Below are 15,015 nucleotides of genomic sequence, written 5' to 3'. Positions count from 1 at the left end.
TGGAGAATTGATAACAGAAAAGCGAGATTGTCAGAGGTGAGCCAGCCTAGGGCTGAAAACCTCTCAAATGAAGACAAAAAAAAGAAAAGCGAGAAGTGTTTTTGCATTATTTTGTAAATATGTTTTTTTAATTGTAAATATAAATTTCTTTGTTAAATATAATGATTCTAGATTCAATATTCAAAAGATGCAAATTCAGAAATTTTGATACAATAGAACATGGAACACCCAATAACACAAATCGTGTAACTTGTACAGACTTGCATGCAATCAATCGAAGTTGTCAACAGTGGCGTTATAGGATTAGTAGAAGATCGCACATGCTAGAGAAGTGACGGAAAACTAGTTGGACTGGCCAATGCAATCCATAGGAACCGAAACATTGCAAAAACATTCCTACTCGAATGAAATGTGTATCTTCTGTTGGCATCAAAGCGACCACTACAGAAGAATGAGAAGTAAGATGCAAAAAGTGGGAAATAAGATTTGGGAAGTGAGAAGCAATAAGTGAAATGTGTGAGAAGCAAGAGCGAAAAGTGAGAAATTAGTTGTGAGAAGAGAAGGGTATCAGGATCATCATCTAATGCTCAAATGATAATATATTTCCAGAGCGCTCTTTGATTAGGGATAATATCTCTGCATAAACAAAGATAATATCCTGTGCTCAGATGATATTGCAATGCCTGGTAAAAAGTGAGTAACAAGAAGTTAAAAGTCAAAATTGAGAGGTGAGGATTGACACATTAAAAGGGATAAATGTAATGTGAGAAATATAAAGCAAAAAGGAAGAAGTAAAATATGAGAAGTAAGAAGTGAGAAGTGTACACTAAAAAGAGGAAATGAGAAATATATGTGAGACACTTGGTCAAATTAACCTAGATGTTAGTCACCCGAACAGGAACGACATTAGCAATCTTATACTTTTGAATCAACTGCACTTCCACAGTTATTACCTGCGAGGTTGCTAAGACAATTTAAAATGGTTAATTTCGTATATCTTCGTATAACATGAGGCTAGCATGATGAAATGTGAAATTAAAATATAAATTATAATGTTTTGTGTTGTGTTCATCGAGCTCTTTTTTCCAAGACAAACATTTTTATTACACGAAAATTTGACAAAATGTATCGCCCATATTAGATTTGTGGTGTTCGTCATTAAAATTGATAAAAGGTTAAATCAATAGAAGGATCCTAATCCGGATTATTATACATTTTTTTTCATCGACTTATTTCGAATGGAACTCATATTGTTTAGTTTCGCTGTATTGTTTACCGAAATACGGCATTTATATTCGATATTTTATTAAATTACTCTTCCCGTCACAAGAAAATGTTTGCACAAATCCACTAATGAAAAAGACATCACCAACATAAAAATAATCTTGATTTGTTATCTCTCCTAACGTAATATTATATTTTCTATCCTTGAATTAACCATATATTGTGCTTCCAGTTGAAAACCGAAGTGAGCTCTCGCGACGATTGAGTTTTTCATTATTTCCTGATGTCGCAACTGCATCGCGACTAGTGCGCATCTATGCCACCGCCATGCGCCATGATGCGCACTAGTCGCGACGTAGTTGCGACAAAAGGAAACGGGAGAAAATTCGATTGTCGCGAGAGCTCACTTCGGTTTTCAACTGGAAGTACAATACTTTATCTAACACTCATGTACAAGCATTAAGTTGTAAAACTGTGAAACAAAAAAAGAAGAGTGTATTTGTTGCTAGAAAGCTACTAGAATACTAAAAAACAAAGGAGGCTGCTAATATTGTCTTTGTCCCTATCTGCAGAGAAGAAAAACAACTTGAAACAAACAAAAAACAATTTTAGGGTAAAGGTTCCGATAGTCGTGTCGTGCGTGGGTATTCTCATAGTCGCGGTATTGTTGTTTTTACACAATCTACGTATTAGTCGCAACAACCTAGACACCAATGAAGGATTCTGTTGCGATTGAATTAATCTTCAGGATTTTTTTGATTTGATTTGAAATATAACTGATGAGCTATACACTCTTGAGGTAAGTGAAATATTTTTTTTTATGTGAAATGCATCAAGTGTATTTTCACAGAATTCTTCCGAATTGATAATTAATTCACCAATTCGTGATTGATCTGTATCGATTGCAATATTTGTTCGAACTTTTCTGTTTCTTCCTGGAATACTCCCCTCTATCCAATTAGCTTGCGTTCATTCAGGTAGACGAAATGCTTTTTCCTTCAAGCAACCTCCATCTGCATCCCATCCATCATGCCGTGGACTAATTTCAAATGCAGGTTACATAACGCGACATACATCTAGACGACAGTTGCCAACCGAACCAGGTTGATTTGTGAACAGGGATATGGAGGGCACACGCGCATCCATCGCGTTTTATGTTGGTCACCGTCGTCATCGAGGCTGCTGGTCGGGCGGTGACGACGACGCCCAATCATAGCCGTTGGAGCGTAAAGCGAAATCAGGAATGCATGCAATTGACATTAGTCGGTCGTTCGTCCACTTCCCAAGGGACCATCAAATATTTAGGAGACATTTTGCGCTGTTGTGATTCGATCCGGGGCTGCAACATCATATGCTTGGCTGGAGAAAATTGACGAGTCATCAAACTTATACAGAGGGTTTTTTTTCAATGAATATGTTGAAATCAACTGGAGGTGAAATCTAAAACGACTTGTTATAAATAGCCTTTTTAAATGATTCAGTAGGTGCATAAACTTTGCCAGTGAGTGTCGCACCATTCTTGGAAGTAATGAACATCGCAAAAGTATCCTGTTTCGCTTGATTCCGTCATTTTCACTTACCAACAATGAGCATCCCCTGTATAATTTACAAAATTAACCAGTAGATACCTGCAAAGAGATGGAAAGAGAAAAGAAATCTCCATTAGTAACCAGCAGAAATTGGAACGCACGTGCAGTGAATTCAATTGTGGTGCTATTCTCAACTGGCTGGGGCCGACTATTATTGTCACACAAATTAGATTGGCATGACCTCGACATCTTTCGCGACTTCGAGTGCCATCCGCTAGTTTGTTTGGCCGTGCTCACATGTATGCGAATTGTCGACAATATGTGTATTAAGGTGATCCCTTTTTTTACTTTGTGTTGCTAATTTATGTGCAATAGTGGTCTGATTGACATTGAAGCAATGCTGTGATGTTAATGAAATCGATTTCGAAATAACTTCTTAAATAAAGAGCATCATTTTACAAATTATTTCAACATTCAAATGTGCTTAAGTAATAGTGATTGGAATAATATTCGCACTGGGACACCCTAATCTACATGAACACGCAATTCTGATTCCCATTCATGTCTGGTCATACTCGTGATGTTTAGATAGATGCTGACACATATACGCTTGGTTCAACACTCGTCTGCAGCGTCTCGATCAATCTCCGACTCATCGATGTACAATGGGCCAATTCGCGCTGGTTATGGAGCGACTTAATAAATTGAAAATTATAATTTTTTTCACTGATTTTTTTTTACAGTGGGCATTCTAGGTGGTAATGTACTGAGTAGACAGAAATATGTTTGAAGTTTGGTAGGTTTCTTAATAATAAACAAATATTTTAGGACTCTATTTATGCACCCAACCAGCGGATGGCAGATTTTAATACAATTCTGCATAAGAACCTTACAGAAATCAGAGATTATTGGGCATATACAATTTCGGAAGATTTTAATACAATTATTTTATTGAAATAATACAGATTTGTATTATTTTAATACAATATTTGTATAAAAAGCTTACAGAATTGTATATGCCCAGATTTTATACAATAATTGTCAGATTTATTTTTTGGGTGTGCATATGCACAACATGTGATAGATTTAGTTCGGAAAAAGTATTGGAGGGTAACCACTCCCTGGGGTTTGGTCCCACGAAACCAGTACGCTAGGGTTTAGTAGCAGCAAATGTTAAAGAAATATTTCATTCCTTTTTCTATTGACTGCTGTTAATTCTGAACAGAAATTTAACAATCATTAGGCTAACTAATAATCACGCAGATCGTTAGCATAAAGTTTTCGTTCGGCTTTATGTAGTTGTAATGGAAATTTATTAGTGCGTCTTTGATCGTGCTTCTGTTCAGTACGCAGATTGTTTGCGTGATTCGATGGATTTAAATTTGATTCGAGCGGTCACAACACAAATTATGTTCATAGTTAATGTGAGTTAAAGTTCATATTTTAATATGTTTTAGTAAAAACGCTTAAATCAAATCTTTCAATTTTTAATTTGTTACCAATGCTTAGTTTGCTAACTTTTCGATTAACGGCAACTCATTTTAGAAGTCAAAGCTTTTTTCAAACGTTGAATGTGCAGCTCAATGTAGCTGCCATGGAGCTTCGTATAGTTTTGAAGTTCAGCGGTTCCCTGTCCAATATCTGCAAGACTGTTGCAACTATAGAATTGAAGTTTAATGACTTTCAGTTGTTGATCGTCTGGTGTATAGAATTTCGTTAGAAAATATGTTTGTATGTAATGATAGAAGCAATGATAGGTATCGAACCCGGAAAATTGTTTTCCGAATAACCTAAATAACTCTTTTTAAAATACCTATCAAAAGTAGATGTAATTCATCGTAGATCATCCTGTCGCAACCTGCGAAACCTAGCGACATGCAATTCCATTTAACAGGTTTAACAGGGCCCACTGTCAAACCCCACCACATCCTAGGCAAGCCCCACAACTCGCAGATGGCCTGGGGAGGGATCGTCAAGCCCTTGGACATAGTCCCTGCTGCCCGTATTTCAATAAGTCCGTCCAGCTATTTGGTTTCGCCGACGACATAGATATTATGGCACGTAACTTTGAGAAGATGGAGGAAGCCTACATCAGACTGAAGAGGGAAGCTAAGCGGATCGGACTAGTCATCAACACGTCGAAGACGAAGTACATGATAGGAAGAGGTTCAAGAGAAGACAATGTGAGCTACCCAAGGCGAGTTTGCATCGGTGGTGACGAAATCGAGGTGGTAGAAGAATTTGTGTACTTGGGCTCACTGGTGACTGCCGAAAATGATATCAGCAGATAAATTCGGAGACGCATAGTGGCTGGAAATCGTACGTACTTTGGACTCCGCGAAACGCTCCGATCGAATAGAGTTCGCCGCCGTACCAAACTGACAATCTACAAAACGCTAATTAGACCGGTAGTCCTCTACGGACACGAGACCTGGACGATGCTCGTGGAGGACCAACGCGCACTTGGAGTTTTCGAAAGGAAAGTGCTGCGTACCATCTATGGTGGGGTGCAGATGGCGGACGGTACATGGAGGAGGCGAATGAACCACGAATTGCATCAGCTGTTGGGAGAACCATCCATCGTTCACACCGCGAAAATCGGACGACTGCGATGGGCCGGGCACGTAGCCAGAATGTCGGACAGTAACCCGGTGAAAATGGTTCTCGACAACGATCCGACGGGCCCAAGAAGGCGAGGTGCGCAGCGGGCAAGGTGGATCGATCAGGTGGAAGATGACTTGCGGACCCTCCGTAGACTGCGTGGTTGGCGACGTGTAGCCATGGACCGAGCCGAATGGAGAAGACTCTTATATACCGCACAGGCCACTTCGGCCTTAGTCTGATTAAATAATAAATAATAATAAAAATAAATAATCAAAAGTAGATACTGTGATTATGAATTAATTAGATCATATTTTTTAAAAGTCTATTCTGGCTGAAGCTTTCACCTTCAGGAATATGGTCCACGGTCCTTATAATTTCCAAACAGGTGATACTGAATAGATATCTGCTCAGAAAATCAAAACTTCCGTCCCATTTCAGATCGCTTGCAATTCTGCAGGGAGAGCATCGTGCTTGAGTTTTGCATGCAGAATCGCATCGTTCCGCTCATTTGCCAAAATAGATTTCGCTTCAAAAGCACCAAATCCCAGTAAAAGCGTATTTTATGTTACCTATAGATTTATTTTCCATTGTTTTAAGCAAAGAAAGTAAATTCGATTAATTCGACGGAGAATAACACGCAGAAATCAAGCAATGATGCAAACCGCGAGTCGAATCATGAACGATTCTCTGTGCCATGAGTCGGGTGGTGTTTGACTCATGCTTGATTTAAATTTTGGAAAAGATTTAAGAATTTAAGTTTTTCCCAACACTGCCATCGATATCCAATTTCAGCACAGCAAAGGTCGTCTTCTAACTGGGGTAGATTTTCCGCAAGATTTTGGTCCGCATGGCATTTAAATGGAGTGGAATTTTTGACGTTCCGTGTCGAAATTCAAGCAATTGCGCAGCAGGAAATACAAAAATTGAAAATTGAATACATTTGCTGAAATAGTCGTGGTATCAACATACATTCGCTTTACCATCGAGTAAGGGGAGTTCAAAGTATTTTGCTTTTAGGAAAAATTATCAAATATCGTCAATTTTCATGAACCTTCCTCTATGACCTACTTTTTGGACTACTTCGCACAGAATAACTCAGAAATGAATTATTGAAAGAGCTCCTTAAATACCTCACTTGAAGCCTACCCTGAAGTGATATTTCAAATAAATCTGACAGCAACGCCCAGAAGAATTCAGAATTACTTATCGATAAATGTCAAATGTAATTACGTCAAAAATATGGAAAAGAGTACCAGGAAAACCATGTAATTCGAGGAGGAGTTTTGAAGAATTTCAGAATTGATCGAAAATTGTGGATATTTGCGATCAGTTTTTTTTTGAAAAAAAAACTCTCCTGAAGAAATGTAATTTTCATAGTTATATAAATCCTTCTGTTGGAGTTCACTGAATGGTGGCAGACCATTTGTCCGAATTCCGTTTGGCTGAACGCCATTCAAGGTGAAATAATTGTCCTTAGATTATGAGTAGCGAAAAGTGTGAAATGAGAAGTGAGTAGTGACACTGTAATGTGTCAAGTGACAAGTAAGGAATGAGAATTTTTCCATTACTTATAAGAAATAAGAAGTGAGAAGTCGGAAGTGACAAATGGGGATCGAGGAGTAAAAAGTAAGATGTGAGAAATGTGCAGTGAGAAGTTTGAAGTGTTAAGTGTGAAGTGTAAAGTGAGTAGTCAAAAATCGAAAATTAAAAAGTAAGAAATCAGAACAATCCCTATTTTTTCTTCATTCTTCTTTTTTCTCCCTCCCTGCTTCCTTCGTTTTTCTCCATTCTTTATTCCTTTATTCTTCCTTTTTGTTTCCTTTGTTTTTCTTCATTCTATCTTTTTTTTGTAATTTTCTCTTTCTTTATCATTGCTTATTGTCATTGCAGGCACTGTCCCATATCCTTTTTTTATACTTCTTTCTTTCATCTTTTTTCTTCTTCATACCTTTCTTCTTTCTTATTTCTTATTCCTTCTACCTTCTTCATTCTTCTTCCTTCCTTCTTCCTTCCTTCTTCGTTCTGCCTTCTTCCTTTTCCTTTCTGTGTGTGTGTATGTGAGTATGTGTACAAATTTTAACACACTTTATGGAACTTAGCATTACCCGATTTACTCGCAACAAGTTGCATTCGACGGGGAATGCGGTCCCATTGTTTGCTATTGAAAATTGCCCGATCGGACATTGCATTTCGGAATTATTGAAAAATCATTGTTTTTTCCCAAGGGTCCCCCATTGGAAAAAAATTTCAAAATAAAAAAAAAATTTTTTTCAAGGATAGTGGGAATGCATAGTAATTAATGCAAAAACATGCAAAATGATAGAAAATATGCGATCTATTCCCCTAAAGTGCTTTTTTGACCTTCCTTATGAGATTTTTTCAGTACATTTTACGATGCACGAGAAAGGCATCATCGCCGCTAGGTAGATTAGTCTGGGTTTTCTCCTCATTTCTGTCTCACTTCTTTCCACTCATATCTTACCGGTGTTGAACTTAAATCTGTAGATTAAAAAAACACCTTAACAAAGATTAAAAAAAAACTCATATCTTATTTCTTAAGCCACGCTTCTCACCCCTCACCTTTCTACTCCTTGCAGGCCTCTCGCTTCATATTGGTCGCTACTCACTTTTAACTTTTTTTCTCTCGCACTTCTCACTTCTCAACATACACTTCTAACAACTCACTTTTCGATACTCATTACTTCAAACATCTCATTTTTCACTTTTCACTTCTTACTTCTCACTTCGAACATCCTACTTCTTATTCTTATTAGTCACATTTCTCTACACACTACTTACTTCTCGTTTAGTACTCACATCTCCCTTCTCACTTCAAACATCTCACTTCTCACTATTTACAACTCACTTTTCACTATCCACTCTACACTTTTCACATGTAATAAGGAAACAAATTTCAACTACCGTTTGGCCGAATAAACGGTATTTGGTCAAATGGCGTTCCGCCAAATGACCCTTCCGGTCAGATGGGATTCGAACAAATGGCGTACGGCCAAATGACCCTAAACCATTTGAAGGTAGAAATCTCTTGGAAAACTTTTTCTTTAAAACATTTAGAAGATTTTTTAAAGAACTCCCCAAATAAAAACTCAGATGAATTGTTTAAGGTAAAAGGTGCGAACTCTCCTCACAATTTCAGAAGCGCACATCTCTACAAAGTAAAATCTGAACACGACGGAAACCATTTTTTCGCCTTTTCTGCAATGCAGCATGCATGAAAAAAAATTCAGTTGTGTTGATCGTCTATTTAGATAGACATTCGAAAACGAGAGGTGATATTTGCCATTTTAGCAGCCGTTAGTTGATTCAATCGTGTATGCTTAAGGACTTCTTTAAGCAATTCATTAAGATGCATTTGAATGTCCTGCTTTGAATCTTGAAAAATCTGGTGGAAAAATGACTTCTGGTTGAAATGATTTTCCCTAAGAACTGAACTACCAGTTCTTTTTAAATATTAGAATAAGTTATTAATATGAAGAAAGTCAACAAAATCTTGAAAAAATATGAAACAATTCTACCGTTGACGGATTGAGAGCAAATCAGACTATTTCTAGACCCTCATTTGAAAAGGCTTTTCTTACATTTACCATGCTAAATATGCAGACGAAAATATGGATTGTTACGCTTTTTCGAATATTGGTCTAGATTTCATCTAATATTAGACTAATACTTCATCTAATATGCTCCGATTTTGTGCCATTTCCTTGCGGCCCACAGTCAGTGTGTTCGTACGTCATTGAGTGGTCGTCGGTCGTTGTCGCCCGCCGCCAAGAGTGATAGACGAAACAGAAAAAAAAACATAATCTGTGACAGACACAGACCCATTCCCAATAAACCAATTGACAGCGAGCTCGGCGCTATAAAACTTCTATGATTCGTTTAAACTTTTTGTGCGCAGCGTACCTACTTGAGCCCAAGCAACAACCCCATTCAACAGGGAAGATGTGATTGAGGAATGCTCGTTGCCATTTTGTACAGATCAATAGAGGACAGTCGCCGTCGTGACCGACCGACGAAAGTGCTTTGATGTAGGACATGGCGAAACAAAAAAGTTCTGCTTCTAGTGAAGAGGTGTTTGATTTCACCTTAATTGCTCACGTATTTGGGGTGAGTTCGTGATTTGAGGATAAATTTGGTTGGGAAGTCAGAAAACAATCGAAACATTGAGAAGGTGAAATACAAATACATTTTTTCAACAGATTCCATTTTCTGCATTCATCAAGCTCAAGTTTCAAATACTCTTTTGGATCAATTTTCAAATGGAAACGCTCCGCAAAAGCAGGTGATCCACGGTCGCGTGCATCTTGCTTTTTACTACATAGCACCAATTTGCGAGGAAAAACAGTTCGGATCTGATGCTACGACCAACATAATACACAAAGTTCAATGACATCAAGACAAAACTCCAAGAAATAGGAGAAACCTTCATTTTTGCCTCGGCAAAGCTCCGCCACCGAAAGAGGACCATCATCGCCGTACAAGCTATGTTATATGGCGATGTGGTCCGTCGTAGAGAAAGAAATTGAGTCATCCGTTGGCGTTGTTGTTTTTGCGCTTCTGCGGAGATAACGCCGAAAACAAGGCGCATGCAGGCAGCGCACCACCACACATACCGACTAACCCCTACTTGGCCTCCTGGTTTGGAAGATGGCACTGCTAGAAAAGCTGTCTCCCATCTGCGGTAATAACATGGTCCATAAATTTTGCTGTTGGCGGTTTTCCTCTTCTCTAGGCTTGGCAAAACTACGCCACCAGTCTCTACCTACACGAGGTTCAACTCACGTCACCCATTCATCGTTTTGGTTTTACTGCCGTCGCGTCCATGTTGGTCGGCCGGTCTTCGTTGTCGCCGGCGGAGCAGCCGCTTTTGTCGGGGTTTTCCTCCCGGCTTTCTTCACGCTTTTATGGGCATGCTCTTTCGGATGGCCCTCAATGGCCTGTCGTGATGGGTACCTACCAACATTCACGTGTTGGGGCTCCAACGGTTATCGGCGGCATGGAAAAGCGCTTTTTCAGGCCTAGCGGAGATTGGTCGACACTTGTTTATGTGCTTAGTAAGGTGGTGCACGGTGGGTTTGTATTAGGTGGAATAGTACTGATATTGGAAGCTAGTTGATGCTAGACCCCTGCCTATGTAATTCTCATTGACGAAGGTCGCAACACGCCAACTCTGTGAAGTTCGGTATGGAGTAGTAATCGTTTAGTCTTTGTTCAATTTCCACAACACTCATCGTATTGGATCAATTAAATTTCTATGGATATTCGTAGGCATCATCCCACCGTGATCACGGTCATTGCTTTATTGCCTCACATTCCGGCTCCACGTCACCCACATCTAACCCCTCGCCGTTTCCAAATTGACGGATGCCCAACTGGCCTAGGGATGGCTGGCGACACACGAACATTTTTTCTAAACGCTTCTGCCCACCACCGTGCCGCCAGTCGCTGTTACCAACTCACAAACTGAGCAGTTTGACGAAACAAAATGGGATAGGTAGGCTAGAGTGGGATGTTTTGACCAAAACTAGAGAAGCGTCTGTGTCGAAGATGTTTATATGATTCAACTTGTTGGATACATTTTTTCTTATTCAACACATAATTGAAATGATTTTGAATCGATTCCCGCTTTGCAGACTATTGATTAAAAAGTGTATATAAGGAAGATTTTCGAAATTTGAATGCTGGAAAAAATCAATCAAACATTCTGTACGTAACAATATAAATATATTTTTTAAATTTGAAATAAAATTTTCCACAATTCTACCGAACGCCTTTGATTAAAAACAATTCAAAGTCCCATTTTTCGCTGACGAAAATTTACTCAGCCACCAGAAAACCCAGTAGAAAGAAGACGTTTGTTTATATGCAAGCTTTTTCTTATTCGTTTGCTCTTTTCATTCAAGGTTCCTTGCCCTCTAAGCCGGCCTATTCTGATTTAGATTTTTTTCCGCTTCCTTAGTCAGAGCTTGGAAAATGCTCATCCTACGAGGAAGGCCTGTTCCGCCAGTAGCAGCCAAGTATGTGCACCAAAGAAGGAGGACCGGAGAGTAAAAACAAGAAAAAAAAAGGCCCAGTCAGCTACATTAGAAGCAGGTCTCGTGTTTTTTTTTCGATGGCGGAAATGTTTGGCCGTTGTGTGTTGTTTGGTGCGCTTTATGTTGGGCGTGTAGGGGTCAAAAATCCTATCTATCAACTGACTACCTATACGTTGGGAATGGATTTTTTTATGTTTTCTTCAGATGGGTTAGTAATACTATCGACGATCTTGGGCGAGATTTAACAGATTTTTATTACATAGAAAACAACTTTGTCTTCTGAATCATTTAGCAAGAATGCTTGATGGGTGAACAATGATAGATTAGTGGCACCATTATTTGATTGATATCACCTGACTTTAATGACAAATTGATATCAATGCTGGTCGGTAGCAATTATGACGCAGCACGAACATTGTCCTGGCATCATAACTGTAGAAGGTCTATTATGAATTGGTCAAATAAGCGCAATAAGATGGTCAGCTTTTCATGATGACAAATTCTATTTGATCGAATTGACAAATTGTATTTGATCCAAATGGCTTGTCATTTATTGTTAAGAAAATTATTTTGAGCTTTTTAGTGAAATATCTTCACTTGTCATAAGACGCGTTTGTACAGTCCCGTTTAATTCCACCTCTTAATTGTACCTTGACTGATACGTTTTTCGACTCGACAGTCGAGTCAAGTACGATACACTGAAGACGACCATACTGTTGAGGTCGAAATACAATACCGCATAATTCTTAAGCATAATTAGGTTGTTCAACTGGAGGTAGCCGATGAACATAAGGTCGTAGTACAATTTTTATCTAATCATCAAATATTTGCAAGTTTGTTCAGACATATAAGGTGCAGACTGATATGATGAGACATCGAAATGGCTGTCAGAATGACTAGACATATATTTAACGTTACGTTACGACAAAGAGTGTGAATTGAATTTTTATTGAATTTGACCTCCACAAATTTAATTTCACAGCACTGAATCACTCTATAGCTCAAATCGACTGGGCTTCACCATCGAATTTGACACATGACGGGTATGATTTTTTTCTCCGGTACGCTGAATCAGCTGTCCTGTTCTTAAAGCATTGCAGATCCAACGCATTGAGAATCTACGCAAGGCTTAGGGCTCTGGAATAAAAGCTTCTTTTAAATTTAGCTTTCAATATCAGGGCTGGTAGCGACCGAAGCCACTCAAAATAGTGACTTTAGTGACCAAAGCTGACGAAAAAAGAGACCGAATAGTGACTTTCAGTTGCAGGAAAAGTGACCAAATAGTGACTTCCAATTTCAGTTGCAAGTTCAATGAGACGAAATCAATCATTTTTGGGTCGAAGGAGAATTTTTTTGGGTAATTTGTAACGGAAAACATCTTTCACTCACCACTCTTTTATCTTAGAACAAACTCAGAAGAGAAACGAAAATCGTACACGCTAGCTTTTATCTGACTAAGTAAAATTTTATTGCCCTTTCTTTTAACCCCACGGAAATTTTACTCAATATCAGTCAAAACCAAAAGCAGGACTACTCAAAACTATGAGTAGTCTTGCAAGCAAATCAAATATATAATAAAAAAAATATGGTTATCACTTGTAACACCTGTTTTTCTTTCCCGAAAATGATTTCTCGGCGAAAATCTGCGAGAATGAGCATTCTCTTCTCTTGAGAATGAGTAAAAATTACCATCATTGGATTAGCTGAACACCTACTTTAGATAGAGCAGAGAATTCTACGATTTGTCACTTGTGCCACGGAAGTTTTTGTAATTTTTAGTGTGACAGGAACAACAGTACACACCAAAAAATTCTCATTTTTATAAAGGACGCAATCCTTAAGCTGACGTAATCAACTGAGATGCATATCCAATCATAACATAATATTGTGTCATATTTGCTTCAGACACCCAAAACAATATATTTGCAGTATCATTCTGTCTTCAAATACCGAATGCTAGCCATTAAATGCTTCTCATTACCAAATGGCTTAAATTTACAGTAAGAATGACTGAAATCCAAAGCGCCCCGAAACAAACAAAGTGACTCATGAATACAAGATTCTTTACGCACCAGCTGAGCACTGTTTTCGTTTCTCCTTTTTCACCTTCAGCGCAGTTGCAAGGAACAAGCAATAGATGGGCTGATGCTTCCCCATATTCATGAAATTGTAGAACATGTTAAGCTTCGATCTCCCTTCTGCCAAGCAACAGGAATGGGAATGGTGGAGTGGTATGAGACTCCCAATCATAAGATAAGGCAACATACACTAGTTTTTTTGGCTGTGTAAAATTTAGGATACACATTTTCAGAGCCTTGTAAAAATTAATTTGAACGCAATAATGCGCAATAATAATAAGCAATAATGCGTCTTTTGGTTCGCTTGCATATGTCGGTCTTAAATGACATAATGTTACAGGACTTTTTCGTAGTGTGTACGGATCGTTTTGGTAGAAAACGAAACAAAAATTATGAAGATTCTTGAACAACGAGCCTGGAATTGAACGCTCGACCTCGACGCATTTTTGGTCATTATCGGGAGAAATTGTTCAAATTTTGCATGGCCACTAAAAACACCTTTAGGAGGAACAAAACACATTAAATAATAGAGTAAATAAGGTTGTCAATTAAAAAAATAACTCGCAACATAACGATCATTTGTCTAGAGGATCTATTAAAAAAATACGCTATAACAATACTACTTTAGTTCTTGGTAAAACAGGGAAGAATCATGTCTCCCAAGGGGTCAAGCCCTACTACTGTATAAAGATTAAGTTTATAAAAACTTGAAATCGACAGGTCTCCTGCATACATGACTGTATACCAATTCATAAATTGTGACGTAAAACACCTTTAATTAGCTAGTGGTAAAATGCCAATAAAAGCAGCGTGTTAAATGGTTCGCGAAGTTTTAGAGCGATCATTTTTCCAAGATCCGTAATTTCATTTCCGCCATGAACAAAACATCATCCGATGGATACATAGAGCTTTATAAAAAAAATCTTGGTCAATAGTTTCAAAATAGTTGAAAATAGTGACTTTTTGCGAGAAAAAGTGACTTTAGTGACTTGAGGTCTAAAAAAGAGACTTTTTAGTGACTAGCTCGAAAAAAGTGAAAAGTAAAAGTTTGTTTCTTGTCCGGTCGTGTTTCTCCAGTCAGCGGATCGACCGGTCGTCGAAGTTTAGTTTTGCTTTGTGCGGGTGAGTAAATAAATCAGAAAGTGAAAGTTTGTTTCCCTAGCAGCACACATGTTCCGCAAAGCTTACTGGAACTCATATGTGACCAGATTCAGTTACAATCAAGTTGCTGTAACCATTTTTGTCTGACTTGTGCTGCTCGGGTTCTTGTCCGGTCGTGTTTCTCCAGTACGCGGATCGGCCGGTCGTCGAAGTGTAGTTTTGCTTTGTGCGGAAGGCAAAATGATCGGCCGGTCGCCGTAATTTTGCTCTGTTTTGCGCGGGTGAGTAAATAAATCAGAAAGTAAAAGATTGTTTCTTGTCCGGTCGTGTTTCTCCAGTAAGCGGATCGGCCGGTCGTCGAAGTTTAGTTTTGCTTTGTGCGGAAGGCAAAACGATCCGCCGCACATAGGGGTATTTTCGCAATCT

At 38.6% G+C, this 15,015-nt stretch overlaps 1 protein-coding gene across 1 annotated transcript in view; it reads right to left on the bottom strand.

Annotated features, from left to right (window-relative positions):
- Positions 1–9,412, bottom strand: part of LOC134209382 (uncharacterized protein DDB_G0271670-like) — a 79,474-nt gene extending 70,062 nt beyond the window's left edge. Inside the window, exon 1 of the mRNA XM_062685366.1 lies at positions 9,283–9,412. Coding sequence (XP_062541350.1) covers positions 9,283–9,412 — 130 coding nt within the window. The remainder of the gene's footprint in view (positions 1–9,282) is intronic.
- Between the last annotated feature and the right edge of the window lie 5,603 nt (positions 9,413–15,015).

This window comes from Armigeres subalbatus, chromosome 2 (genome assembly GCF_024139115.2).
Source record: "Armigeres subalbatus isolate Guangzhou_Male chromosome 2, GZ_Asu_2, whole genome shotgun sequence".
Classification (NCBI taxonomy): domain Eukaryota; kingdom Metazoa; phylum Arthropoda; class Insecta; order Diptera; family Culicidae; genus Armigeres; species Armigeres subalbatus.
Note: the sequence above shows the minus strand (reverse complement) of the source record. Positions and strands in the feature narration are given on the sequence as shown.